Source organism: Leptonotus elevatus, chromosome 7, assembly GCF_054856555.1.
Source record: "Leptonotus elevatus isolate MCC_2025b chromosome 7, RoL_Lele_1.0, whole genome shotgun sequence".
NCBI classification, from domain to species: Eukaryota; Metazoa; Chordata; class Actinopteri; order Syngnathiformes; family Syngnathidae; genus Leptonotus; species Leptonotus elevatus.
Window position 1 is genome coordinate 26,846,386 of NC_141245.1, and position 25,770 is coordinate 26,872,155.

Below are 25,770 nucleotides of genomic sequence, written 5' to 3' on the forward strand. Positions count from 1 at the left end.
CGTGTCAACCACTCTTCCAATAAAAATACTTTATTTTCTTTCTTTCTTAACAAATGCCACATTTGTCTTCGAGTGGAAGCAAAACGTGCGACTTTGTTTGTTGCGCCGAGTATGAAAGCAACCAAAAAGTGAGCTCAACAGACAATCTGACCACGAACTTGACTCCGCCCTCGCAACGCCAAAGCGGAAGCTTTTCAAAGGGCGTAGAAAAATTGCAGCGGCGTCTCGGAGACGTCGCGTGGTCCTCCAGCGCAAACGCTTTCACGCAACGCGCGTTCGAAGGCAGCGGTCCTTTTGGCTGCTTTGAGAGAACGCAGCTTGTGCAGGTTGTCCTCATGGAATGCGCTTCGGGGAATGTTTTTGTTTTTCCATCGGACCAATCGGACCGATGCGTCGGCGTCGCGGAAGCTGGCGAAGGGGCCGAGCGGCGCCGGGTGTCCGCAAAGTCCGAACAAGTCCCGATCGGCGCCACAGCATCTGGTGCGGACCGCCGGGACTTCATGTTGATCACGTGAGCAGAAAGGCACCTGTGGAGAGGACACGCCCACCTTGAGATGACTGACCAATGGCGCGCTTGCCAACATCCTCATCGCGACGTGCTTGTTGTTGAGCCGCCGGAGCTGCAGGGGGCAGCGTTGCTCCGCTGGCTCACGCTGACGCCACATCACGGGTCACGTGACAACGCGTCGATCGAGTGGATCAGAATCGGAGATCGCATCAAATGATACCAAACTGAAACAGATTCATGTCGTTTTTCAAAGAAACCGATACTTTTTTTCCCATTTGTCCTTATTTATGTTCAGTCTTAGCATTTTTCAGCCGCCGGTTGTCGTTGACTTTGTTTTCTTACAATACTTACTTTTGTGCTTTTCCGCTTGAGCCGTCAACGCCATTTTTAACATTTGATCATATTTGAGCGTAAGTCGAAAAATAAAACATGTCACAAAATAGACTAGCAATAATACATGATTTTGCAAATGGTACAAATCGTAATATGTGACATATAAATTTCCGCTGCAAGACGAACACAAACGCCTCCTCACAAATGTCACGTTTGTGGTTTTCGCCAATTTTTGTCTGGGACCCGAAGACATTTCCATTTGGGACCCCAACAGGTTTTCTGCCTCTTTTTCTTCCTTCTCAGTCGGACCCCTCAAGAAATACCTCATTTGGCGGTGGGGGGGGGGGGGGGGGGGGGCGGACGGGGGGGGGTAGCATAAATATAACCGCCGGTGAAGCCCAAACGGACCTTCCCTCAGCGAAATCCTCTCCGAGCGCGCGCCTTGACATCCTTTTTTCGATTGAAGGACAGCAGAATCGGACCTTTTGGTGACTTGCAACACGCGATTGTGATTCCGGTTTGTTCGAAGAAAAACTTGAACGTCGCCGCGCTCGTCTGCTGCCGCGGCGAAGATCTCGCACGGCGCTTCGCTCGGATCCGAACTCGTGTTCAAATTTGAACATTTCAACAGTGAGCGACCGCGTGGGGGCTTCATAATGACATAACGGGGCGGCATGGCTCAGTGGTAGAATGGCGCTATCGCCGCCGTAAGGTTGCGGGTTTGTTCTGCATGACCGTGTCAAAGTGTCCTTGAGCAAGGCACTGAACCCTAATTGTCTCCCAGTGGACCATTTGTGTGTGAATGTGAATATTTGTAAAGCGCTTTGGGCACATTTGGTGCGGATCAAGCGTCGTATAAAAAGAAGTTCAAAATAGAGGAAGAAAAAAAAAGAAAAACAACAAAAAGGTCAAACTCCCTCATTTCACTTATTGCGTCACTTCTCGTGTTCGTTTTTGGAACACACTGTCAAACATGAAAAATTCAACTCAAAATATTTCAAACATAAAAGGTTAAGATATATAATGATGATGATGATGATGATGATGATGATGATGATGATCCGTTTGTTATGGTTTGGCTTCGGGTTCGTTTTGTTGCTTTGTCTTTTGTCGTGATGTGTGTTTTGTTGCTTTTGTTTTGTTTTTCATTGTCGTGCGTCCTTGTCGACGTTGCGCTGGTCATGCCGGCCCCGCCCCTCGTGTCTTCCAATCAGCGCCCTCCGCCCCTCGCGTCTCGTCCAGCTGTTTGTCATTGTCTCGTTCGTTGGCTCCTATTTAGTTCCCGCCTTCTTTGTCGGACATTCGTTTGCGTCGCAGTCGATGTCAGTCGTCCCGTCCTGCTCGTGTTTCGTTTTACGCGGGATCTACTTTTTGCTCTTTTTGTTCATTGAGAAGTTTTTCCGCATTCCTTGTTTGCCTTTTGGTGGTTGGTTTGGACCCAAATCCCTTTTTGTTGAACCCGGCCTGGCCTCCCCGAATCCTGCATTTGCGTCCTCGCCCCCAAACACCACAACATTGGAAACAAAATGAAGAGTTAGAAATAATAAAAGTCAAATAAAAAGCGATGCACTGACCAGCGCGGGCCGCCGCCGCCGCCGCCGCCGCCGCCGCCGCCGCTCACTGCCCCGCCCCTGCAAGGCGGCAAACCAAAAGAGAAACGGAGGGCGGCGTATTGGCTTCCGTTGGTTATTGCGAGGCGGCGTCGGCGTCACGAGTGGCGTTTAAATCCACAACTGTTGTCCCTCGGAGGCCGGCGGCGCGGGCGGCAGAGGGCGGCGGCGGCGGCGGCGGCCCGTCCGCAGACAGCCGGCGGCCTTTGTGACGACCTGCCGGACGGACGACAAAAGCATCGGCGGTCAAACCTTTATTTGGTGCACTTTTCCACTCGGACTTCAAAAGCAGCTGCGTTTGTCGGCAGGTGCGAAAAGCGGCAAGTGGAGCTGCCCTCGTCACCTTGGCTCGCGGACGGGAGGACGTTGGCCCCGCCCCCTCCGCCCCCATTGGTCTGCGAGCACACGTGGGCGTGCCGGCCGTTGTCGTGCTTGTGGTGGTGGCTGGCGTGCAGCTTGTACTTCATCAGCAGGATGAAGATGAAAACCAGAACGGACGCCACGATGATGCCGCCCAGGATCAGGATCATGGTCCCGCCCAGAAACTGAACAGAAACCCAAACGCAAACGTCAACATGCTAAGGCACGGCGAGTGCATGCGAGAGGTGAAGAGCGCCCCCTGCCTGGTCTCGTATGGAGTGACATCGTCCGTATTCGGGTTCGGTGGCAAAGGCCACGCATCCCACCATCTTGGTTCCCGTCAAGGCGGTGACGCCGTCGTCGTAGATGGCGAGGACGCACAAGTCGTAGTCGCGGGAGGACGCCAGGTCGCTCAGCAGGAAGTACTTGTGATTGGCCGGGATCATTCTGCAAAGCCCAATCAATCGATCAATCGATCAATCATTGATGATATCGTCGCCAAGGTTGACGAGACATCGAATGTGTCCAGTGAGCGAACGCGCGTCAGAAACGCCGGCGTGGGCGAGCTCACCTGTAGATGAGGATGTCGTCGGCGGAGCTGTTGTACTGGATCTGGTAAGTGCGCACGCCGGGGATGTGGTTCTGCGCCGGCCACGTGATGAGGGCGGTGCTGGCCGTCAGTTCCGACACGCCGACCCGCTGCTGGGCGAGGCGCGGATGACCCCCGCTGGCGTTGGACTTGATGGACGTGGGCACGTCGGAGGGCCCGGGTTCGCCGTCCGGCTTGGGCTCCAAGTGCGGCGAGGGGTTGACCACCAGCTCCACCGGCGCCGTGGCCTCGCCGGCCGCGTTGGACGCGATGCACGTGAACTTTCCCGAATCCTGCGGGCGGGCGGGAGGTCAGAGGCGAGCGGGAGAGGCGGCCATGGCGCCGAGCGGCGGCCCACCTTGACGGAGGCCTTGAGGATGTCCAGCGAGCCGTTGTCGTAGCAGACGGTGCGCGACGTGTTGCCCATCAGCTTCCCGTCGGGACTGACCCAATGGGTGGACGGTTCCGGGTCGCCGATGGACTTGCAGCGCAGACTGACCTCTTGGCCCTCCATCACGAACATCTTGGACGTGTGGCGCGTGATCATGGGAGGCTCGCACACAAACTCCTCCTGCGGGAGGCGCACAAGTCAAGTTTGGTCTCACACGTGTCAGACACGCCGGCTGCAAACAAGATGGCCGTATTCGGAATGTTGAAGAGTCTGTGGACAATGAACGAGCTTGTCCATGTTGACAATTCAAGATGTCCGCCATTCAGCCGAGCTGTTATCATTTAAGCGTTGAGGCTCATCAGGCAAATTCAAATTCAAATTCAAATTCAAATTCAAATTCAAATTCAAATTCAAAGCCGATTGCAAATGTTGACATGCAAATGAGCAAGCGGCGTGCGACCTCTCTGATGGTCCAGAAGTACTTCCCGGCCAGGTCTCTCGGGGAGGCGCAGGTCTCCAGGTCATCCTCGCGGGTCAGCCGTCGCAACCAGACCAGCTCGCAGTTGCAGTGCAGCGGATTCCCGCCGAAGCTCAGAACCAAAGCGGTCAGCGGCGAACCCTTCAACTTGGCGTAGACGGGGATGCGCAGGAAGAGCGGGTCGGGCGGGATCTTCTTCAGCTTGTTGGACGTCATGTCCAGCCTGGACGAGACAGATTGCTCACCGCGGGGAACGGTGGCGAGCGGCCGCGAGCGGTGGCGAGACCGGCGGCGGCCATCTTGGCGGCGCACCTGGCCAGCTTGTGCAGGTTGGAGAAGATTCCCTCGGGAACGTTCTCGATCAGGTTGTGGTCCAGACTGAGCGTGTTGACGCTCACCAGCATGGCGATGGTCTCCCAGGGGACGTCCACAAGGTTGTTGTAGCTCAGGTCCAAGTCCTCCAGGGTCTCCAGGAAGTCCTGCCGGGAAAGGACGGGGTTCAGTCTCCGAACGTCACAATCGATTAGACGTGCTGGGAAACGTCTCCGCTTGACTCGTGCGATTCAAAAAGACAAAGTCGCGATTTCCAAGTTCTTTGTTCTTCGCGTGGCTTTTTGCGGCTTTTTGCGGCTTTTTGTGGCTTTTTGTGGCTTTTTGCGGCTTTTTGCGGCTTTTTTAAATGGAGTTTTATTGCAGATTATTTGCGAGATGACGGGATTTTGTAGCCACGCGGACGCTTCACTGCCGACTCACGTGGCAGGAAGTCGAGAGACAGAAGGTCAAACCATGTTTGGGATCGTTTGGCACACATTCAAGAAGCCAAATGTACAAGCGGCTCCAAATCTTTTAGCGAACTGAAGCATTCGCTCGTTTCAACCAATGAAAATCCCTCCATTGAACGTCTTAATAACTTCAATCGAATTATTCACAAAAAGCGCAAACGGATTGCGCGACACGCCGGCGAACGACTCGTCGCGCCGCGCACGAGTGGCTCCCGTTTGTTTTCTCTCCGTTTGTATTCGCTGCCCTCCGTGTTGCGCAACAGGCCAGGCCCGCCTTTGTCGCAGATACGACATCGACAATCGGGCCGTTGATGTCCCCACCGAGGACGTCGAACGGCCGACAATCCGTCTTGTCATGGAAGATTGGCCCTTAAGGCTCGAGTGGACGGGTCCCGGTAACGGGTTCCAAAACCAGACGGCCTGACAATCTTAAATCTTGTCAAGCGAAAATGGTCGCGCGGGGGACATTTGACTCGATGGACTGCGACGTCAACGGAAAGTCCCCCGACGGACCAATGAGGAAGCGGCGGGGACGTAGGACGACATCATTTCTACTGGAAAATCGTCTTCTCCAGAGGACAAAGAACTTTTCAAAGCAAATCGTTTCTTGGCGACGTCATCGTTTCTTTTCCTCTTTTCTTTTCGCTATCGCTGTAAGACGCCATTTTCGGCAGGAAGGAATCGCATGCCCGGACCCCGAACGGTCTGCGGAGTGAATTTTGTCCGATTTTTGAATCTCACCGGAGCCACAAATAAAAGATTATTTATTGGACTGGATCGGCTGGCAATCGTGAAGCGGGCCAGACCTGGAAGGCTCCCTGGGAGATGCGGTGCAGCTGGTTGCTAGCAAGGATGAGGTGGCGCAGGTTGACCAGGCCCTGGAAGTGGGCGTCGTCCAGGGTGGTCAGACGGTTGGCGTCCAAGTGGAGGGCGTGGAGGTCCTGGAGGTCGGCGAAGGCCAACGGCCGGATCTGGCTGATGGTGTTGCGGCTCAGCGTCAGGTGGATCTGACAACGGCGCCGCAGACACAACGGCGACAGACCGTTAGCCGCGGAGGCACAATTAGCACAATTAGCACAATTAGCACAATTAGCACAATTAGCACAATTAGCACAATTAGCACAATTAGCAGAATTAGCAGAATTAGCAGAATTAGCAGAATTAGCATTCTCGTCGAGATCGCCGCCGCATTGGCCGTTAATCGTCAATTCCCGTCGATGGCGACGCCCACCTTGCGGCAACGTGCACGATGACCTCGCAAAAATACACAAACTGAGAATTAGTTGTTAATCCAAAAAGAATTCATGGCGTGAAGCACGTTTGCGGGCGTTGACCGGGTTCGGCGCAAACCGTCCCTCATTTGGTGTATTTCTGCAAGCCTTCGTGTCACAAAACCGTCATGGTTCGGTTTTGTAGGGGTTGGGTTTTTGTTTGTTTTGGGTGTAGTTGTTGTTTTTGTCTGTTGTTGGTGTTTTTGGTCTCGTGTTCCTGATTGTCCGCTTTTGCCTAACCACGTCCTCCTGCGCGGGTCTGTCCTTCCCTGCGAGCGACCAATCAGTGCCCTCAGCCACTTGTCTTCCCCCAGCCGTGTCTCGTTAGTGTTGGCGTATTTAGTTCTGTTGTGTTTGTCCCGCCAGCGTGGGAGCATTGGCCATGTTTCGTGCGGAAGTTCGTGCGCAGTATTCGGCCCAATCCCGTGACTCCCTCTTCACCCTGCACTCGTTGTCTCGTGTATCTCTTCCTTCTACTTTGTTGGGAAGGCAAAGACAAAAAAATCCCTCTCGGAAATAGGAACGCACTATCGCTATCCAATCCGCTACGTGGTTACCTCGAGCCGCCGCAGCCGCCGCCGCAGTCGCCGCCGCCGCCGCAGCCGCGCGCTGGTTGTGACGTAACGGACGCGACAATAGCGAGTGTTTACCAAAACACACAATTGTGCCAATTTCTTGCCAAAGTACAGAACATTCGATAAATCGTTACTATTACATTCAATAAATATTAGCATACTTACATTTACGTGTCGCCAATACTTCCCGCGGTGTGGCCGAGGGGGCGTGACTAGTAAGCGAGACCCGAGGGAGGTCGGCTTCTCTCTTTGCGAAAAAAAGGCACCCGCAGCCCTCGTCTCTAACCCTCCTCCATTTTTACGGAGAATTGGGAAACTCTTTTGTCGGCGACAACGCGCATTTATAAGGGGGAGGGACGAAAGAAGGGGGAAAGGGGCGGGACTGGGATTGGGCCTTCGTCTCGACCGAGTCGTCTTCGTCTTCACCGCCAAGTCGTCTTTGTCCTCACAGCAAACCAAGTCGTCCTTGTCACAGTCAATTCGTACTCGTTCTGCCAGTCCACTCTCGTCCTGCCCCGTCCTGGCGACCAGTCCACTCATGTTTGTCCGCTGACCTTTGCCACTATGTGTTGTTAAAGTTCCTCCACTCCCGCCTCGCCGCCCCGCATTGGCGTCCCCCATCCTTTTACCAGTCACGGTAAGGCAGGCATCGACTTGGACGGGACGCGGCGATGAACGGAAGCTCTGATTGGATCGTTTTTAACGACGGCAGCGCAATCAAACTTGCCTTCATTTAGTCTTCTTAATTAGCGAGTGCGCTTGATTTTTTTAGGACGGCGCGTTGATGCCAACAGCGCATGACGCGGCAAAAGTGGCGATCGGACCTGCCGGCTTCACGCCAACTTGCGAGCAGCCGCCGCCAAAGTCAACTGCCGTTGATTGCCAGTGACACATTTCGAGATGACGCGTTTGACTGCAGGTTACTGGATTTTGGCTCCGAAGGCGGATCTGTGCTCCATCTGGGCCCAGACTGGAGCTTTGTTGGCAAAGGGATCGAGACGGCGGACGTCCAAACCAACCGAAAAAACTTTTCTTACCATTTGTAAGTGCATTTGCCGTTGCCGGCTGAATATTGGATTCATTTGTTTTTGTTTGCTCTTTCTCTCCCTCGACGTGCGAGGGCGAGCAAGTGCTTTATGTACCGACTTCATGTCGTCAAACATTCGAACCTTATCATAATCCATTCAGCAGCTCAACAAAAACACTTCTACGTAAAGAGAAATTTGCAATGGCGGCCATCAGTTGAAGTTGGCCTCCCGGAGTCCATCTTTTTTGCCTTCGGACCAACGACAGGCAGCTGCTCGCTACTTCAGCTGCCGGCCGCCATCTTTTTTTGGACCGCAAGGAGAGCGAGCGGCGGGTCGCTTCGGGCCGCTTCGGGTCGCTTCGGGTCGCTTCGGGCCTCTCCCGCCCGCTTGCAGGAGCCAATCGGATGGGAGCGGGGCCTGCCCGCCCCGCAGCCAACCGGACCGCGGGGCTGAAAATAACGCCGGCCGAGCACCGCGAGAACGGAACGTGAAGGAGGACGCGGGTACCAGGCTGGACATGTTGGCGAAGTCTCGGTGCCTCAGCGTGGTGATGAAGTTGTCCATGAGACGCAGCTCGGCCGTCTGCCGGTCGATGTTGGGCGGCACGAACAGCAGGCCCGTCTTGGCGCACAGAACCGTGTAGGACGGCAGCAGGTTCTGGCACGTGCAGCGCTTGGGACACAACATGGACAACGAGGCGCCGCTCACACGGACCAGCCAGCACGCCGCCACCAGGACCGGCAGGGGTGGCGGCCACGTGACCCCCATGCTCGCGCTCCTGCTGACACACGCACACGCACGCACGTGCACACGCACACGCACACACCGCGTCAGCAGCGAAACACAAACAACTCAACAAGATTCCAATTTATTCTTATTGTAAATGTTGAGCTTTTCCCCAAAATGGAACTTTTTCAGCCCAAAATTTACCGTTCGTTCCACATTGACACGTGAAGCCTTTTCAAAAAAATCCTTCCACATTCCCGATCCCACTTGAACAAACATCGGCTGCGAACGTCCCCATTTTCACACAAAACTTTTCATTTCATGTCTCGTGATTTGTCTCTTTTTCAATCTGCCAAATTGCAAACATACGCGCCATCTTTTCTTTGTGTTTTGAGCAGACAGAAGGAAGTTGCCTTCTTCCCCAAACAGGAAGTGCCCTCGTGCCCTCGCGCCCTCGTGCCGGTGCGTGTGTTGTGTTTTGCCGGAGGCTTTGTGGCCCCCGCCGGGCAAAACACAACACACGCACACGCGCACACACTGCTGAAGCGTTATGCTAATGAGCTCACAGGACGCTAACGCAGAATTTGTCCTGGGCGGGACATCATCACAAGACCGGGCCAGTTGGCATACCTGAGCGGCACGGGAGGGGGCGGTCCTCTTCGCGTAGGGCGCGGCTGTGGAGGCGGAGCTAAAGGCCACCCCGGGCCATCGTTGCTCGGTCCGGCGGTCCGTGCTTGTCCTGCTGGCGGGACGGGGACAGACGGACAAATGATTGGCGGATGTTTCCAAATCCGTCTTATCACGTCCTGCTCGCCGCTCGCTCGTTAGCCCACAAATTCACAAACGCGCCTCACCTTTCGCTTGGCGACATCCATTTGTGCAGGCTACAATAATAAGAAGAATTTGGATTATGATTATAATTCTTATTATAAATCGTATTATTCAAGCACTTTTTGGCGGCTTCGCAACCGATCCACGGTTCTCGTCCTCACACGTTGACATTCCGGTGCCGGTAGACGTCGGTCCGTCGTCACAGAAGCGTGGCTGCCAGCGTGCGCCTACGGCCCCACCGACCCCCGCCAAACATTCGCACCTTCCCTTGCGAGCGACGCGATGATGTCACGTGTGATGTCATCCAATTCAAATCGCGGTCACGATTCTGAATCTTTTGACATTTTTATCGATCGTCTGTTGTCCATCTCATTTCCATTTTTGGCGCGGCCCGTTGAAGAGGTTAGCGTGCTTTTAAAAAGTGCTAATACGAGCTATCGCCACTAATGAGCTCGTCTTTTCTTTCTTTTTCGCGGGACGTCGAAGCAGGACGCAACATGATCGTCTGCTCGCAGACGAAACTCTCGTCTGTTGTCTCCGATTGACTTTTTTTTCCATTGACGCGTGGAGGCGAAAGAGACCCTGGAAAAAAATGGGTACTCGTTTGCCCCAAAGGCAACATGAGTAGCCCACGGGTCCGTTCTAAAAATAGCTTACCAGTGACAGGACATTGTGACTTCCTAAGAAGAATGAAAACAGAAGAAAATGTTAACATTGAGCAATTTAACCTTAAGGCGCCAAACTTGTTTCGCTGAATGCTGCTTTTATTTTATGTCATCCAATGAGATTTGAGAGCTGCCATTTGAAAAGCGGCAGATTTTTGCTGCCGCTTTTCGTCACGTCAGAATGGCAACCTCGTTGAGGAATTTTCTTTTGGACATTTGGCACGTCTGCCCAGGAGACGGAGCCGCTTCAATCTCAGGAATTTCCAGCAGATGGGATTGTCATGGCGTCCCGCGCGAGTGCATCTGCTTATGATTGGCGGCCGGCCCCGGATGAAGATCCTGAGCCACTTTCAAGTGCGAAAGCCGAACGTGGACTCCGGCGCTATCGCGGCGCCGCACGGGACCCTTCCCGTCCCGCCGGTCACGACGAGGAGGTTGCGGGCGGGCGAGCGAGCCGCGATGGCCGACAGCAGGTGTTAAGATGAAGAGGATGACGATGATGAAGACGCGCCTTTGCCGCTGGCCGTCTCTCCGACGGATTGGTCAGCATTTCAAAGTGTCGCCCGCCGGCTGCGCTCCGTCTCCATTTGGACAGTCGGGTGGTTTCCGTGGCAACAGCTCGCTGACCAAAACGCCGCTGTTGAGACTTTTCATCAACACTCTGACACTCGCCGTGTGTGTGTGTGTGTGGTTTTGTCTTTGCTACATTGTGGGGCCCATCCACGTGTGTTTTCCAGGTTTAACATTTTGGTGGTCCCCACAAGTTCAGACCTCTTTTTAAGGGTCAAGACTCGGTTTTGGAGTTTAGCTTTGAATAGGGTTAGGGTAAGAAATGGGGGTAGGCCATCATTTTTGATGCTTGGGCTGAGGGGGCGGGGCTAGGAAATGCCTCATGTCAATGAGATGTCCCCACGATGATGCAAAGACAAGTGTGTGTGTGCGCGTGTCAATCTATTGAAACGCGACAAGGACGAGCGCGTGCAACACTTTGCAAGGCGGCATGAAAAGAAAGCAGATCGTAACGTGAAAAAGGCAAGTTTGCAAGCGCCCCTTCAAAATGGCCGCCGCCGCCCACGAGCACGTCCTTTCGTTCGAAGCGGGGCTGCTTCCATATTTGAGGCAACCACACGAGGTTTCATCTTCACGGCCCCATTCAAGGTTTTTTTTCTCCAGAGGACGAGGAAGAGGAGGAGGAGGAAGAAGAGTGAGGTTGGATCAATTGCGCAACTGTCTTTGCGTTGTCATTCAAAAGAAAACCAACGTGTACAAACGTGTTGTGTCGTTCCAAAAGAACGAACCTTTTCAGTGATCGCTTCCTGAAGTGATTCCTTCTTTTCTCAGTTCGTTTGAGCTCAGCCACGCCCACGTCGTCAATCTTTGCAAACGACCAATCAGCAGCCAGCGTCAAACGCGGGCGAACGTACCCCCATGCTATTGTGCTATTGGTGTTAGCCAACGCGGATCAGCGATTGAACGGGTCAGTGAGTGAACCTGCTTTTCTTTTTGATAGAAACACGCTCATGACAACAAATATAGCAACATTCACTTTGTTTTATTTTAATTTTTTTATAAATCGGGGATGTCGTCGGCGTGAGCCACGACGGAAAACATGGATTCTTGCGAGCATGCTGAGCCGTCAACGCGCTAACGGACGCCTGCCACGTCGATTCTCGCATCTTACGCTTCTTGTTGCTCGGCAAACCTTCAGTCACGATCGCAAACTCTTTTGGTCAATTGCGCTCCATCAATAATCGATGGATGCGATCAAATGCGCAACCTGGAAATCGTTACGATCGCTCGTTGCCGCTTTTGTTCGCACCTGCACTCGTCGTCCCGTTCCCTGCGTCGTCCAATCGTCTCCAGCCACTCGCGTCTTGTCCAGGTGCCTCTCGTCGTCTCGTCGGTCGGCTTGTATTTAGTTCCCGCTTTCGTTCGGTTCCGGTTGGACCGTTGTCTGCTGTCTTGGTGTTTCGTTGGTCTTTTCAGAACTTTGTTGCTTTTGTTTCGAGTTTGACGCAATTCCCCTCTTCGTGCTTTTTGTCCAATAAATGCTTTTCAGTATTACGCGCCCTCCCGCATTTGGGTCCGCCGCCCCAACGTGACGGAAATGAAAGCAAAAGGCACGTTTGCCAGCCAAACTCCAACGCCATGAAAAGCGCGGAGCCGGTTGAAGATTTCAAACCCGCGCGAATCTTTTTCACCACTTTGAAGATTTGATACATTTGCGCAATGATGAAGTGAAATGAAATGAAAAAAGAATCTTTTCAAGATATAAAGCGAGTGCGAACGTGCCTCGGAAAGTATTGAAAGACTCGGTCAAGTGAAAACTTTGGAAGGAATTACAAGTTTGCCGTTCGCATTCTGCCCAAAAGCCGCAGCGCTCGCCAACACGCACGAGCGCCAAACGCCGCCGTTCTTAATCATGCGGTGCGGTTGCTAGGAGACAGGAAGTTGCTTTCGCTCAGTTAGCATGTTAGCATGTGAAGGTTCCATCCACAACGTCGAGCGCTTGCACACGCAACGTGACGTTTGCCGACACATTCATCATTTTTCAACATTACATTTAGATGCGTTGCATTTAGATGCGCTGCACGCACGCACGCACGCACGCACGCACGCACGCACGCGCGCACGCAGACTTTGAATTGAAAATCCCAGTCAGCATTCGGACCGTGCAGTCAAAACAGCCCCCTTTTCTTTGTGAGGCCGCCATCACACCACCTGCCAGGTGGAAAATAGCGCACGTGCACGTGCACACACGCACGTTCCATTAGGAAGCTCTTCCTGGAGACAAAGCTTATTTTTAGATGACACACAAGCACGCACACACAATTTCAGAGTGTACAAAAGCAAAAAAAGATGAAAGCTGGTGTGTGTTTAAAGACAAATATGCGCGTGCGTGCGTGCGTGCGTGCGTGCGTGCGTGCGTGCGTGCGAGCGCTGATTTGTAGCAAAAGCGTGACGTTGCGATGGTCGACACGATCCTGAAGGCGAGGACGACGTGCGAGTGCGACGGCCGTGAGGTCAAGTCGCGTTTATTTCTGCCGGCCTTAATCACACGCGAGCCTCAAAGAGCTTCACATGTTGACAAACGTCAACGGCACCCGAGTCGAACCGCAACAGGGCAAGAAAAAAGAAAAAACAAAAAAACAGGCAAAAAAAGGACAAAACTTGAGAAGGGAGCGCAAATGTCAGGATGCTCAGGCTGCAAAAATGGACATCGTTTGCGATACTAAACATTTTCAACTCGACTCCATTGAAGAAATTGAAGCATTTGTTAGTTTTTTGTGGAAAAAGTGCCGCGCGCTCGCCGAGCGCTTCCGTCTTGTGATGAAGAAAAGCTTGCAGACGCGCTCAATGTTGGCCAGCGACGGCCGCGGCGCTTCTCGCATCGTTCCAGTTGCGAGCGAGCGATGAATGACGCTGTCACAGATCCAGACGTCACGTGACTTTCTCTGGCCACGCCCCCCCGCGGCAGTAAAGTAGCGTTGCGCCGTCAACGGACCGCAACGGCGAGGAGGGCGAAAACTAGCGTTGCGCCGTCGACGTCCCGCCCGACAACATTGACAGTCGCTCGGCTGAAAAGGACGTCACATGATCTACATTGGCCAGGCGGCCATGTTTTTTGTTTCCAATTTGGCAACGCTGCTAACGTGGAACGCGCCCCGTGTTGCCGGCGCGTGCTTTCAAACGTGACGAGTTTGTACGATCCAGATTTATGTGCGCTCCGAATGTCATCCAAGTTTCACGCGAGTCTTGCCAGTGTTTTTTTTAGGTACGTTAGCAACTTAGCGGCTGCGAAATCAGCCACTGCCGCCTTCGTTTACACCCTAAAAAGTCTTTCCGGTGTTGGTCAGTTATTAAATTCAACTGTGTAACATCTTGACAAGCCGAGCAGCACAAATCAACAAAACGGATTATTTCCCCCACATTTTGCGTTTGCTAACAGTTAGCATCTGCTGATTTAGCCACCGCTTTTGCTAGCCTTGAGCACGCTTGATCCTTTTTTTTTTTGCCTCTTGTGGCAGCCGTCAATGATTGTCCAAGCGCGGCGGCGTCTCGTCCGTTGGCTTGTATTTCGTTTCCTGGTTTGGTTCGGTCCCGGGTCGACCGTTATCGCTGTCGGCGCTCTTGTGTTTTGTTGTTACTTTGATTTTCGGTCTTTTCCGAACTTTGTTGCTTTTGTTTATTTCGACTTTTACGCAGTTCCCCCGTTCGTGTTTTGTTAAACGGTGTTCGGTATCGCACGCATCCCTGCCGCGGTTTTCCCGCCCCCCCGCATTTGGGTCGTCCACCCCATCGTGACACTTCTGGCCCAAAACGTAACGACTCGTGTCGCACCGATCGATCGGCCCAGATGGGAATCGGGCCCCATTTCCTCATTTGGGGGCGATGAGACAAGTTGCCGCCACGCAGGTTGTCCTTCTTGCCGTCGTGTGGTCACATGACCCGCCTCGCACCCTTCACGCCTTTGACGGGCAGGATGCGGCACGCGGCTGACAGGAAGTGACTCGTGCTGTCAATTAGCGGCCTCGACGCGGCCGTTGGCGAGCTCGGCGGCCGACGCTAATGGAAGCGACGGCGCGCGACGACGACTCGCCTCCGTCGTTAAATGGTCGTCGCACTAATTAACCGGCAACACCATAAGTCGCCGATAGCGTCGCACACGCTAGCGCGGGCTAACGCGCTAAATGATGACCGCTGTTATGATCTGACATTTACTAACGACCATCTGCCACTTCCGCTGATGTCATCCTGCGTGCGCGTGTGCGTGCGCGTGTGCGCGTGCGCGTGCACGTGCGCGTGCCTCAGCCAGTCAGTCAGCGAAGTGTGCTTCAATCAGATTAAGGCTCAACATCTCGTTGCTGTGACTCCAGCCTGGGGGCTCCTCCACTATTAGCCAACGCACGCACACGCACACACGATATGAGAGGCCACGTGAGCCCCCCCCCCCCCCCCCGCCTGCAAATGCGTCCCAATAAGTTGAAGAGAGTCCAAAGGAATCCACAGACGTCACATGACAGTTCAAGACAGAAGCACGTTAAGGTGCTGATTTGCATAAAGCATTGCCACGATAACCTGTGTGCGTGCGTGAGCGCGTAATGTGTCGTGGCGTGTGGCGAAGGTTTTAGGCAGGCGGGCTGAAGCCAGCTTTCTGCAGGCTGTGGCCTTTGACCTCCCAGGGTCTGCTCAACTGGTTCCACTTGGTTGAAATTGCTCACGTTTGGAGACAAATATTGACGAGTGACTGCGGACGAGGCGGACGAGGCGCACCTGCATTCGGAGGCGCACCTGCATTCGGAGCCATTTGGCACACACGCGCGCGTGCTAGCAGCAAAGCGTCACGTCTGCCGCTAAAAAGCCCGCGAGCAGCTCATGTCTTGTTACGCGCTGGCACGGAGACGACACGTGGCCGACGGTCCGGCATTCTCGCCATTTCCCGCTGGCAGCTGCCAGCGCGCGTATGCCGGCATCCCGCTTCCGCGCCACTGAGCGCGCGCAGATGTTAGCGGCATGCAGTGAAGCGGTGCGAACGCAGATGTTAGCGAGGGCCAACATCTGGATGAGACGTACATCAACAGCAAACAGGAAGTGAAAACCCAAGCGGGAGGATCCGCGAGTTGGTGCGGGCGAGGCCGAGACGGCTCTCAGGCGGTTTGCCGGTCGGCTCAACACTGACACTAGGGGGCGCCATAGCGCGTTGGCCAGGACCAGTACGACCTCGCTCCTTCGCACTGCACTTATTTTGGGCCATTCCTAAGGACGGATTGATTTGCAGCGCTGTCAACACTTTGCGTTGCGTATGCACGGGTCCCGATTGTCTTGCTCATCGGCGAGACGCTAATCGGGAAGCCGTAGCGATTAGCGATTAGCGATTAGCGAGTAGCGAGTAGCGATTAGCGAGTAGCGAGTCACTTGGGGCCTCAATGTTCCATTTTCAATTTTGATGTTGACCTTCATCGGAAAGGAGGCGTCGCCTCCCAAGCCAAAGGTTGCTAGTTTCATCCTTCAAACCGTGTGACGAGGTTGAAGTGCCCTTGAACAATCATGGCGGACTGGCCGCTCCTCCGCCGGCCAATGACGGAAGTTTGGCCGGCAACGACGAGACCAATCGTGAGTCCGCAAATGTGGTCAGGGAGGATTTGCGGCGACTTTTTCCAATCAAGGAAATGTTGCTCTTCAAAACGTGCGGCGGTCGCGGCAAGAATGTGAAAATCGGCGTCACTTGCTCAAATGCACAAAAGCGCTTCGTGCTGCTCCTGCTCACGTCGGAAAACTCAAATGTCCTCCAACAATTGCAAGCCGACCATTTGATTCTTTTAGCCAACGAACGTTTCCGCGGCCAAGACCGAAACGTTCCGCGGCCGCTCCTGACATTCAACGCGCTCGTTCAATTATGAATTCATTAATTGTTCCTCAAAAAGAGAAATTTGCTCCTCAAATCAAGTCATTTGGACAACTCAAAAAAACAACAACAAAAAACCTTCTCACTATTATGGTTGTATTTTTATTGTTATTATTTGAGCATGATTGAATTTTGCCTGCAACAACTGCGCTCGAAGCTTTGCAAACTGCAGCTGTAGGACACACACACACACACGCACACACACACGCGCACGCACACGCACACGCACACGCACACACGCACACACACGGCGCATCGGAAGGACATAAAGAGACAAAAGGAGGATTATTTTCTTCTCCCGCTAAAACGTGGATTAGTCATCTGCTCCCTTAATAGAAAACTGACCTCAATAATTCATGTGTGTGCGTGTGCGCGTGTGCGTGTGCGACCATGCCAGTGCGCGTTTGCGTGCGACTGAGGATTTAGCGGCTGTTGAGAGGGCCACAATATTAGGAAGGGTTGACGGGCCGACGTGTCGCCGTGGCAACATTGTTAGCAATTATCAGCAATAACGCTTCGTACAGAAACAACTTTCGTCTCCCAAAAACATTGGAACCACTTTGAAGAAAAACATTCCAATCACTTGGTATGATGGCAACTGTACCCTAACTCACTAACTAACTCACTCACTAACTCACTCACTAACCCTAACCCAAAGCCTTGAAGTGCCAAAAAGTCACGTATTTCTGATGTGACGTTTGTATATATTATTTGTACTTTATCAAATGTCAGAGAATAATTGAAGGTTTGACATTGCAAGTGCAGAATAAAAGTGGATGATGTTTTGTCACAAACGTGAACCGATGGATTGGAATGAAATCGATGGATTGGCATGAAATCGAATGATTGGAATGAAATCGACGGATTGGAATGAAATCGATGGATTGGCATGAAATCGATGGATTGGAATGAAATCGAATGATTGGAATGAAATCGATGGATTGGCATGAAATCGATGGATTGGCATGAAATCGATGGATTGGCATGAAATCGATGGATTGGAATGAAATCGATGGATTGGCATGAAATCGACGGATTGGAATGAAATCGATGGATTGGCATGAAATCGATGGATTGGAATGAAATCGAATGATTGGAATGAAATCGATGGATTGGCATGAAATCGATGGATTGGCATGAAATCGATGGATTGGCATGAAATCGATGGATTGGAATGAAATCGATGGATTGGCATGAAATCGACGGATTGGAATGAAATCGATGGATTGGCATGAAATCGATGGATTGGAATGAAATCGAATGATTGGAATGAAATCGATGGATTGGCATGAAATCGATGGATTGGCATGAAATCGATGGATTGGCATGAAATCGATGGATTGGAATGAAATCGATGGATTGGCATGAAATCGATGGATTGGAATGAAATCGAGTGATTGGAATGAAATCGATGGATTGGCATGAAATCGATGGATTGGCATGAAATCGATGGATTGGCATGAAATCGATGGATTGGAATGAAATCGATGGATTGGCATGAAATCGATGGATTGGAATGAAATCGAGTGATTGGAATGAAATCGATGGATTGGCATGAAATCGATGGATTGGCATGAAATCGATGGATTGGCATGAAATCGATGGATTGGAATGAAATCGATGGATTGGAATGAAATCGATGGATTGGCATGAAATCGATGGATTGGAATGAAATCGATGGATTGGCATGAAATCGATGGATTGGAATGAAATCGATGGATTGGAATGAAATCGACGGATTGGCATGAAATCGATGGATTGGAATGAAATCGATGGATTGGCATGAAATCGATGGATTGGAATGAAATAGACGGATTGGCATGAAATCGACGGATTGGAATGAAATCGACGGATTGGAATGAAATCGATGGATTGGCATGAAATCGAGTGATTTCAACCCCATCCTTTTTTCGTGTACGTCTGCTTTTCATCGTTTGGTGGAATTTAAAAGCCTCAGATGAACTTTGAATGCATTGATGGACTTTTGTTTTCCTGTCTGACTTTGAAAAGTCCGACTGTCTGTCAACGCAGCTGGCGTCCCGTCCCGCGCCCAACGTGATGTGACGTGACCTCAATGTTGACCCTGGTTTTGCTCTTCTGGCTTGAAAGCTCGCCAAAGACGACAACGAGAGGTCGTCCGCTTTGCCTTCCGCACGCGCAACAAATCCGTTTCCGCGTTTGAAGCCGACCGCGGCTCGAGAGCGGGAGCATTCCCAGTTTTCCCCATGACCCTGAACGCACCGCCTGGGCCCGCATTGGTAGGAACAGCTCACGACCGACGCCTCGTTGGTTGCAGGAGCGCGTCCGTTCGGCCATCTTGGCGTGGAATCTTTGGCTGGAACAGAAGCAGGAAGAAAGACGGAGAAGTATTTTGCCGATCCCGAAAATGCGGATTAGAAATGAACGACAAAGACGACGGCTGCCATCGACAGATCAAATCGACCACACAACCAGCGTTTCCAATTGTGTTCTGTTCTGTTTTCATCTGCGTCGTTGGACCCTCGCACGCGTCGCTTTCCGCGCGGAATCGAATTCCTTCATGCGCGAAAGCAAATTCGGTGGCAATCGCGACGGAGGGCCTTGAACGCGCCGCCGCTCTTCGGGATAGACAGTCGGGAGGTGACGTCACGCCTCGTGGTCGAGTGTCCGCCCTGAGGCTGGGAGGTTGTGGGTTCAGTCCCAAAGACTCGAAAAGCGGGACCCATTGCCGCCCTGCTTGACACTCCGCAGTCCGCACGGCAACAGGCCAAAACAAAAACAACTCAAAGCCCGTCATGAATTCATGGCCCGTCCAGACCGCGGGAAAGCACATCACGGCGGGTTAAAAAGGCGCTCGTCGCTGACCCGCCACCAGCAGCAGGTTTTTTTCAACTTTGTTTACGTGCTGCTTTTTTTTTTTTATAACTTTGACATGACAAGCAGCCAAATTGTGTGCACGAGATTCGCTACTTTAATCAGACACAAATGTGACTTTTCTTATTGTTTTACTCTTTGCGTCTTTCTAATGAATATTTTTCTATACAATGATCATTTTCACAAATAAGTGCATTTATTCAATATTATTACATGTGTAACTTCATTTGTATTTCTTATTCATAAAGAAATTGTGATTTCATAATTAAAAACAATTTTTTTGCAAGATCGCCCACCGCAACTTTCAACAATACGATGAATCCCGTTTGCATATGGCGGCGCCACGCGGCACCCGCTGCTTCCCGATGGCTTCGGGTCCCCGTCGGGACCTTTGAAAGCCCCCAACCCATCAAGCTTGTGTGCTTCATCTGTCGTCCTGAACGTGCGTGTGCGCTTGCGTGTCGCGCTTGCGTGTGCGCTTGCGTGTGCGTGTACGTGTTTGCGGTGGTGGCAGATGTGAGCGAATATTTTCAGATCTCGTGCGCTTTGCTAAAAGACCAACGCGGGATCAATAAAAAAGGTTTGATGTTTAGTTGATGATCAGAGGCAGCGCTCATAAATATTCATGAGCAGAGGCGACAGCTCATGAATATTCGCCGGCTGAATTATTCACACAGAAGGCCTGAAATGGCGGCGCCCTTAAAAGGAATTCCTCCCGCGCTCGTCGGATGCCAAACTCAATTAGACCCGGCGGACTCGTAAAGACGCTTAACCGCCGCCAACAAGCCAGCGGCGGTCCACAAGCGCCATCATGGCCGCCATCAACGGCATCTGGCGCTGAATAAAACATCAGCATCCGCATTCAGCGCCAGCCGCGCGCGTCGCCGTCGTCGCTTCCCGGACACGCAGCCGCGGCTCCTGTATCGGGTACTTGCGAAGGCTTCGAATACCAGCCAGCGATACTTCACGGATCGTCGCCATTTTGTTACACAAATCAGTCACTGCCAGCTCGTCACAGCCGCGACACTGATTGTTGGAGGCGGTCGCTCTTGCGCCACTGGCTCCGCTGTCGGACGCCACTCATGGCGGCTTGAGGCTAACGACTTGAGGCTAACGACTTGAGGCTAACGCCGATTGGCGCCAAGTCGTGCTCGATTCCCAAAGTGAAGCTTGATGGCCGACGATGAGGCCCAATTATGCGCTAGCCACACCTTTGGATTTGTCACACAACGGCCACTCGGCTTCTTGTTGGAATTTGCCAAACGACTCGTTGAGGCCTCGCTCGTATTTTTCATCCTTTCTTTTGATTTGGGACCTGGAAAAAACGTCGGCACATGCGAGCCACCCTCTTTTTTGTTTTCCGTCATGCTTCCGTCACGTGAGATATGGCCGGCGTTTTTAATCAGGTCATCGCCTTCAATCCGACGATTCCTCGAAAAATCCCATTTTCCCGCCCGCGGCGCCGCTCGCCGTGGATTAGGGCCAGGACGAACACACACGCGCGCCGCATGACGGCGGCGCGACGATGGACGAGCGATGAAAAGAGGAAGAGAAAAGATGAGCCGAAGATTTTGCCAATCAAGGAACCATTTTCTCATTTGGGCGAGAAATCTTATGACCCCAGCGACGACCTCGACCTCGACCTCAAGCAAGGCTTCCCTCAAACAATCAAAATAACGCAGTATCATCAGCAAACCCCTGCTTCCCCTCTTTTACACACACACACACAATTTCTTGGAAATGTTCCATTTCCGGTGGCAAATAGCAGCAAAGTGTTTTGAAAGGCAATTGCAAGATTTGACTTCCGACTTGTGGAAGGTCCATTTTATCAACGGGTCGGATGCCGCTTGAGCAAAATCTACTGTCAAGTCCTTTTTTTTAGGATGTTGATTGTGCACACCTTAAAAATGAAAAGTGCGTCCAGAAGTTTTGCGATCTTGTAAATATCGGATGGAGCGCATTCGGATTCTTTCATCCATGAGCAAAAATGGACGCGCTGGCTTTTGGAGCGGAGAAATGCTCATTTACATGCGTGTGGCAAAAGTCACATGATGAGGGACCATGTGAGCCGTGAGATGGCAAGTCATGTGATCACACACACACACACACACACACACACACACACACACACACACACACACACACACACACACACACACACCTGAGATCATTTTAGAACGCACACTCGCATGTGCGTGCGGCGCGCTGACATCTGCTGTCGCTGTTTGCACGAAGGAAGCGGCCCGTCGCGATTGGTCGCCCTCTTGCTGGCTGTGCTGCGTCACGCTGCGCTGACATTTAGCCCGCGGCCGGCAGGGGGCGCTGTGAGCCGCAAATGACACATTTCCTCAAAGAGCAAGTGGGAGGCCCCTTCGAAGGGATTCTCATACTTGTTCCAAACACAAAAACTTTTAGACATACCGGGGTGTCCAACGTACAGCCCGCGTTCCAGGACCGGCCCATCAGGGGGTCCGATCGGGCCCGTGAGGACTGACAACATTCTGGCTGCAACACGACGCATTTCGGGCGCCATTGTGTGTGCATGAGAGTCCATATTTCATCCTGACGGCATTAGAAAAAAACATGAAAATATGGAAATATTTGGCTAAGATCGAATATTATTTGCGACATTAAATTCAATCATTAAATCGATGTCAACATCCTTCTTCTGTTTATATTCTTCTTAGTAAGTCACAGTGTCCTATCACTGGTGAGCTATTTAATATCTTTACAGTTAATATATGCGAATATGAACCCGGCCGGCACGCCAGTTGGATGATCGCCATATAATGGACCGCCATTGAAAGGCATTTGGGAGGGGGCGTGATTTCTATGCACTATATTTGTTTTTTTAAATAAATCAGCCAATTAATCAGTAATCGGCCAAAAATGGGCGTCGGCCTTAAAAAAATCGATTTGGGTCGGGCCCTGCTAAAAATCCGTGCAAGTGCAGCCTATCGAGCAGACGCTTGCACGCGGTCGTACCCCAACCGTGCGTCGCAATCCCTGTTGTCCAGTGGAGGGCACTGTTGAGCGCTTCAATTAGGTTGCGCAATCGGCTGCTCGTCAAGCTTTCACACCCGCCACCTGCCACAAAAATCGGCAAACGCCAAACAGCAAATATGCAAATCGAAAGCAGCCTGTGAATGGACGACATGACGGAGTGAGTCAAATGATGAATGAATGAATGTGTTCATATTCATTTTGAGGGAAGTCAGAAATTATTAAATGAGTGAATGAGTGAGTCAATAAAACAGAAATTGAGTAAACACGTGATCAATTAAATGAATCTATGACTAAATTGATACATGAATGAGAGAGTGAATAAATAAATGTCCGAATGAGTGAGTGAGTGAATCAAGCAATTGTTGAATGAATGCGGGCAGTTCACTTGCTCAATTTGTGTCGCCTTTGACGCGTCTTGTGACTTGCTCGGGACGTCGGTGGTGTGTCGCCATGGTGACGGTGATGATGATGATGAGGAGGAGGAGGAGGAGGCGGTGCGGGCAATGAGAGCGCGCAGATGGACATGCGGACAAACAGAAAGTTGACAGCTGACGGCTTAAAGGCGGGATTAGCGCGCAGACTTCCTGTTGCTGGCCAAAGACGTGTGGGCGTGGCCAATCACAGGCAAACACTGCAACTGCCAATCAAAGTCACTCACGCGATCAGCTCGGTGACAACAATGTCGCAACATTGGCCGACATCCGCATGCGCGCTCGTCACTGCTAGCTCGCTAACTCGCTTGCTAGCTAAGCATCTAATTAACGAGATAGCTAACAATAAATATCATTTCACGTGCTCTTTAAAATACCTAAACGAGGTAGTAAATCAAATGAATTCCTTTGTTTTTGTTACAAAAAAACATACCTTCATAAGGTAAAAGAAAAAAATGAAACTTATTTAGAAAAATATTGTACATTTGGTCTCCATGCGATCGTTTATGTTGTGTTACGTCAAACATGAAACCGAACAAAGCAGCGAGTTAATGAGCTAACTTGCTATTTAACTATCCCGCTAACTAACTAGCTAATGGTCTAGCTTGCTGCCTAGGTAACCAGCAGGCTGACCTGTTAAAAACAAACTGCTAGTTAACTATGTAGCTGATGAACGAGCTAGCTGACGTAAGTAACGAACTTGTAAACTCTTTTGGGGGAGAGATGGCAAAAGTACTGACAATCTGTACTTGAGTAAAAGTACAATGACTTGCATAAAAAGGACTTTGGTAAAAGTACAAGTACTCATTCAAATGATTACGCAAGTAAAAGTAAAACAAAAGAAAAAGTACAGGCTCTAAAATGTACTTCACCAGTAAAAGTAAAAGTATGTTTTTTTATTTATTTTTTATTTTTATTTTATTTATTTATATATATATATATATATTTTTTTTTTTACCGGCCGTTTCCTCCTCGTGTCATATCATTTGAAGACCATTTAAAAGATCATCACTTCACAAAGCAAAACACAAAAGAGTTTTTGCGCTCCTCTTTTTAATCGCTGTCGTGCACGTAAAAGTCAAGTCACGAGTCAAAGTACGTTTGAAAATGTATCGAGCTTAAAATGTGACGGATAAAAGTCAAAAGTCTTCTGAAAAATAAATACTCAGTGAATTACAAAGTACTCGAGAAAACCACTCAAGTGCACTAACCAAGTATTTGTACTTTGTTACTTCCCATCTCTATCGTTTATCGTCTATCGTGCCGTTTGCTGGGTCCATCCCGAGCGGCTGCAGGTCTGCAAGTGTGCCCAAGTTCCCTTGAGCAAGCAGACTTGTCCCACCTTACAACGAGGTGAGAGGCCAAATCCGGTTTTTTGCACACGTGTTGAGTTTTTCGGCGGCCAAAATGAGTTGTTGCGTTGACATCAGCCTCTTCGATGGACGCACTGAGCATGAAATTTATGCGATGGAAAGCGGACATGCATGTCTTTCGTCCATATTTCACTTTTGTCATCCATCTGGTGTGGCAAGTGTGCGGTCCTCGATGACAAATGGCGGCCCGTCCAGCGTTGAAGTTGCCGTCCTTGATCCAACTCGATCGCTCGCTAGTCACTTCCTGTTTGGCGAGTGGCCCCGTCAAACATTGTCCGCTGACATCGAACTTTTTTTTGCTTGTGAATGAAACGTTCATGACTTGATTGGTGGACGCCGTCGTGTTGGCCGTACGGAACATGCGGCGCCGTACGGAACATGCGACGCCGTACGGAACATGCGACGCCGTCCTTCTGCTCGCCAAATAAGCAGAGCGGCCGGTCCAAAGAACACAAAGTAACGCTGAGACCATTCCAGACATGGACTGCGATACGTTCCAGGACGCTTTGTTGGAATGCGCAACGTTTGGCTTCACGTGAGCGTGTTTCCAATTCCTTGGGCTCAGATGGAGAAGCCGTGATGAAACGACTTTCTTCTTGTTGGGACAAATTGACTGTTGACGCACCTTGGACCAAAAGATCATCTCCCAAGGAAGGACGCTCGTCGGCCGTTTGCGGATCTCGGTCACTTTCAGGCCGAATGTGACCGAGCGGCCGAGTGTGCGCAACTCATTGTCACATTTCTTCGAGAACATTTTCTTCAACATTGGACGGCAACACAAATAGTGTTTGACCATAAAAAAACGTTTGCAAAGGCGTGACAAACAAACAACATTTGCTCCATGCAAACGTTCGCAAGCCTTCGCCGCTCTCTCAGTGACGGACAAAAACAGATCCATCGTCTTGACCCGAGTGCCGCGACTCAACTTGCTGGGCCAACAAAATCACAATCATTCAAAAGGACAAGGAAGGAAGGAAGGAAAACATCATGAAGGGGACGCACTTCCGTGTATGAGCACGTAACATTTTTCAAGCTGTTCCACTGCCAATTACCCCCCCCCCCCTCCCCCCCCCCACACACACACACGGGGTCTCCTCCACCCAACCTCAGGCTTTTCATACTCGCCCTGATGTATAATAGATGAGGCAGTACATGCACGCGCACGCAAGCGCAGGATCAAGTATCAGTGCACATTCCTGCACGATGGGAGGGGGGAGGGGGGAGGGGGGAGGCGGGGGTTATGGTATCAGTGCATGTATCGCTCCACACACGCACGCGTAGGGGATAATGGCAGCGTGTAATCAGATTACGACGATGATTCACTTCCCGCCAACTGAGGAGGAGATCAAAGGCGGCCTCCTCACTCGCGCGTCACCGTCAATCAATCAATCAATCAATCAATTAAATGAAATCAAATCAAATGAAATCAAATCAAATGAAATCAAATCAAATGAAATCAAATCAAATGAAATCAAATCAAAGCAATCTCACCGTCATCGATGAGTCGCTTTGCGAGGACGTCGAAAGGATGCGATGGGGGGGGGGGGGGGGGGG

At 51.3% G+C, this 25,770-nt stretch overlaps 1 protein-coding gene across 6 annotated transcripts; it reads right to left on the minus strand.

Annotated features, from left to right (window-relative positions):
- Positions 1-14: 14 nt before the first annotated feature.
- LOC147171765 (leucine-rich repeat and fibronectin type III domain-containing protein 1-like protein) lies at positions 15-25,770 on the minus strand. Of its 6 annotated transcripts, XM_086079978.1 has the most exons (12): positions 9,282-9,390; positions 8,433-8,706; positions 5,858-6,058; positions 4,582-4,748; positions 4,252-4,492; positions 3,759-3,971; positions 3,383-3,693; positions 3,075-3,258; positions 2,795-2,996; positions 2,643-2,667; positions 2,416-2,429; positions 15-527 (listed from the first exon to the last, which is right to left on the minus strand). In XM_086079978.1, the coding sequence occupies exons 2-12, from the start codon at positions 8,691-8,693 to the stop codon at positions 508-510; spliced, it is 1,839 nt and encodes a 612-aa protein (XP_085936104.1). In that variant the 5' UTR covers positions 8,694-8,706; positions 9,282-9,390; the 3' UTR covers positions 15-507. The 6 variants fall into 6 exon arrangements, 5 of the variants coding, with proteins under 5 accessions (XP_085936104.1, XP_085936105.1, XP_085936106.1 ...); XR_015095516.1 differs by having other exon boundaries at positions 2,416-2,667; XM_086079979.1 differs by adding an exon at positions 25,708-25,770 and having other exon boundaries at positions 15-2,667; positions 8,433-8,703.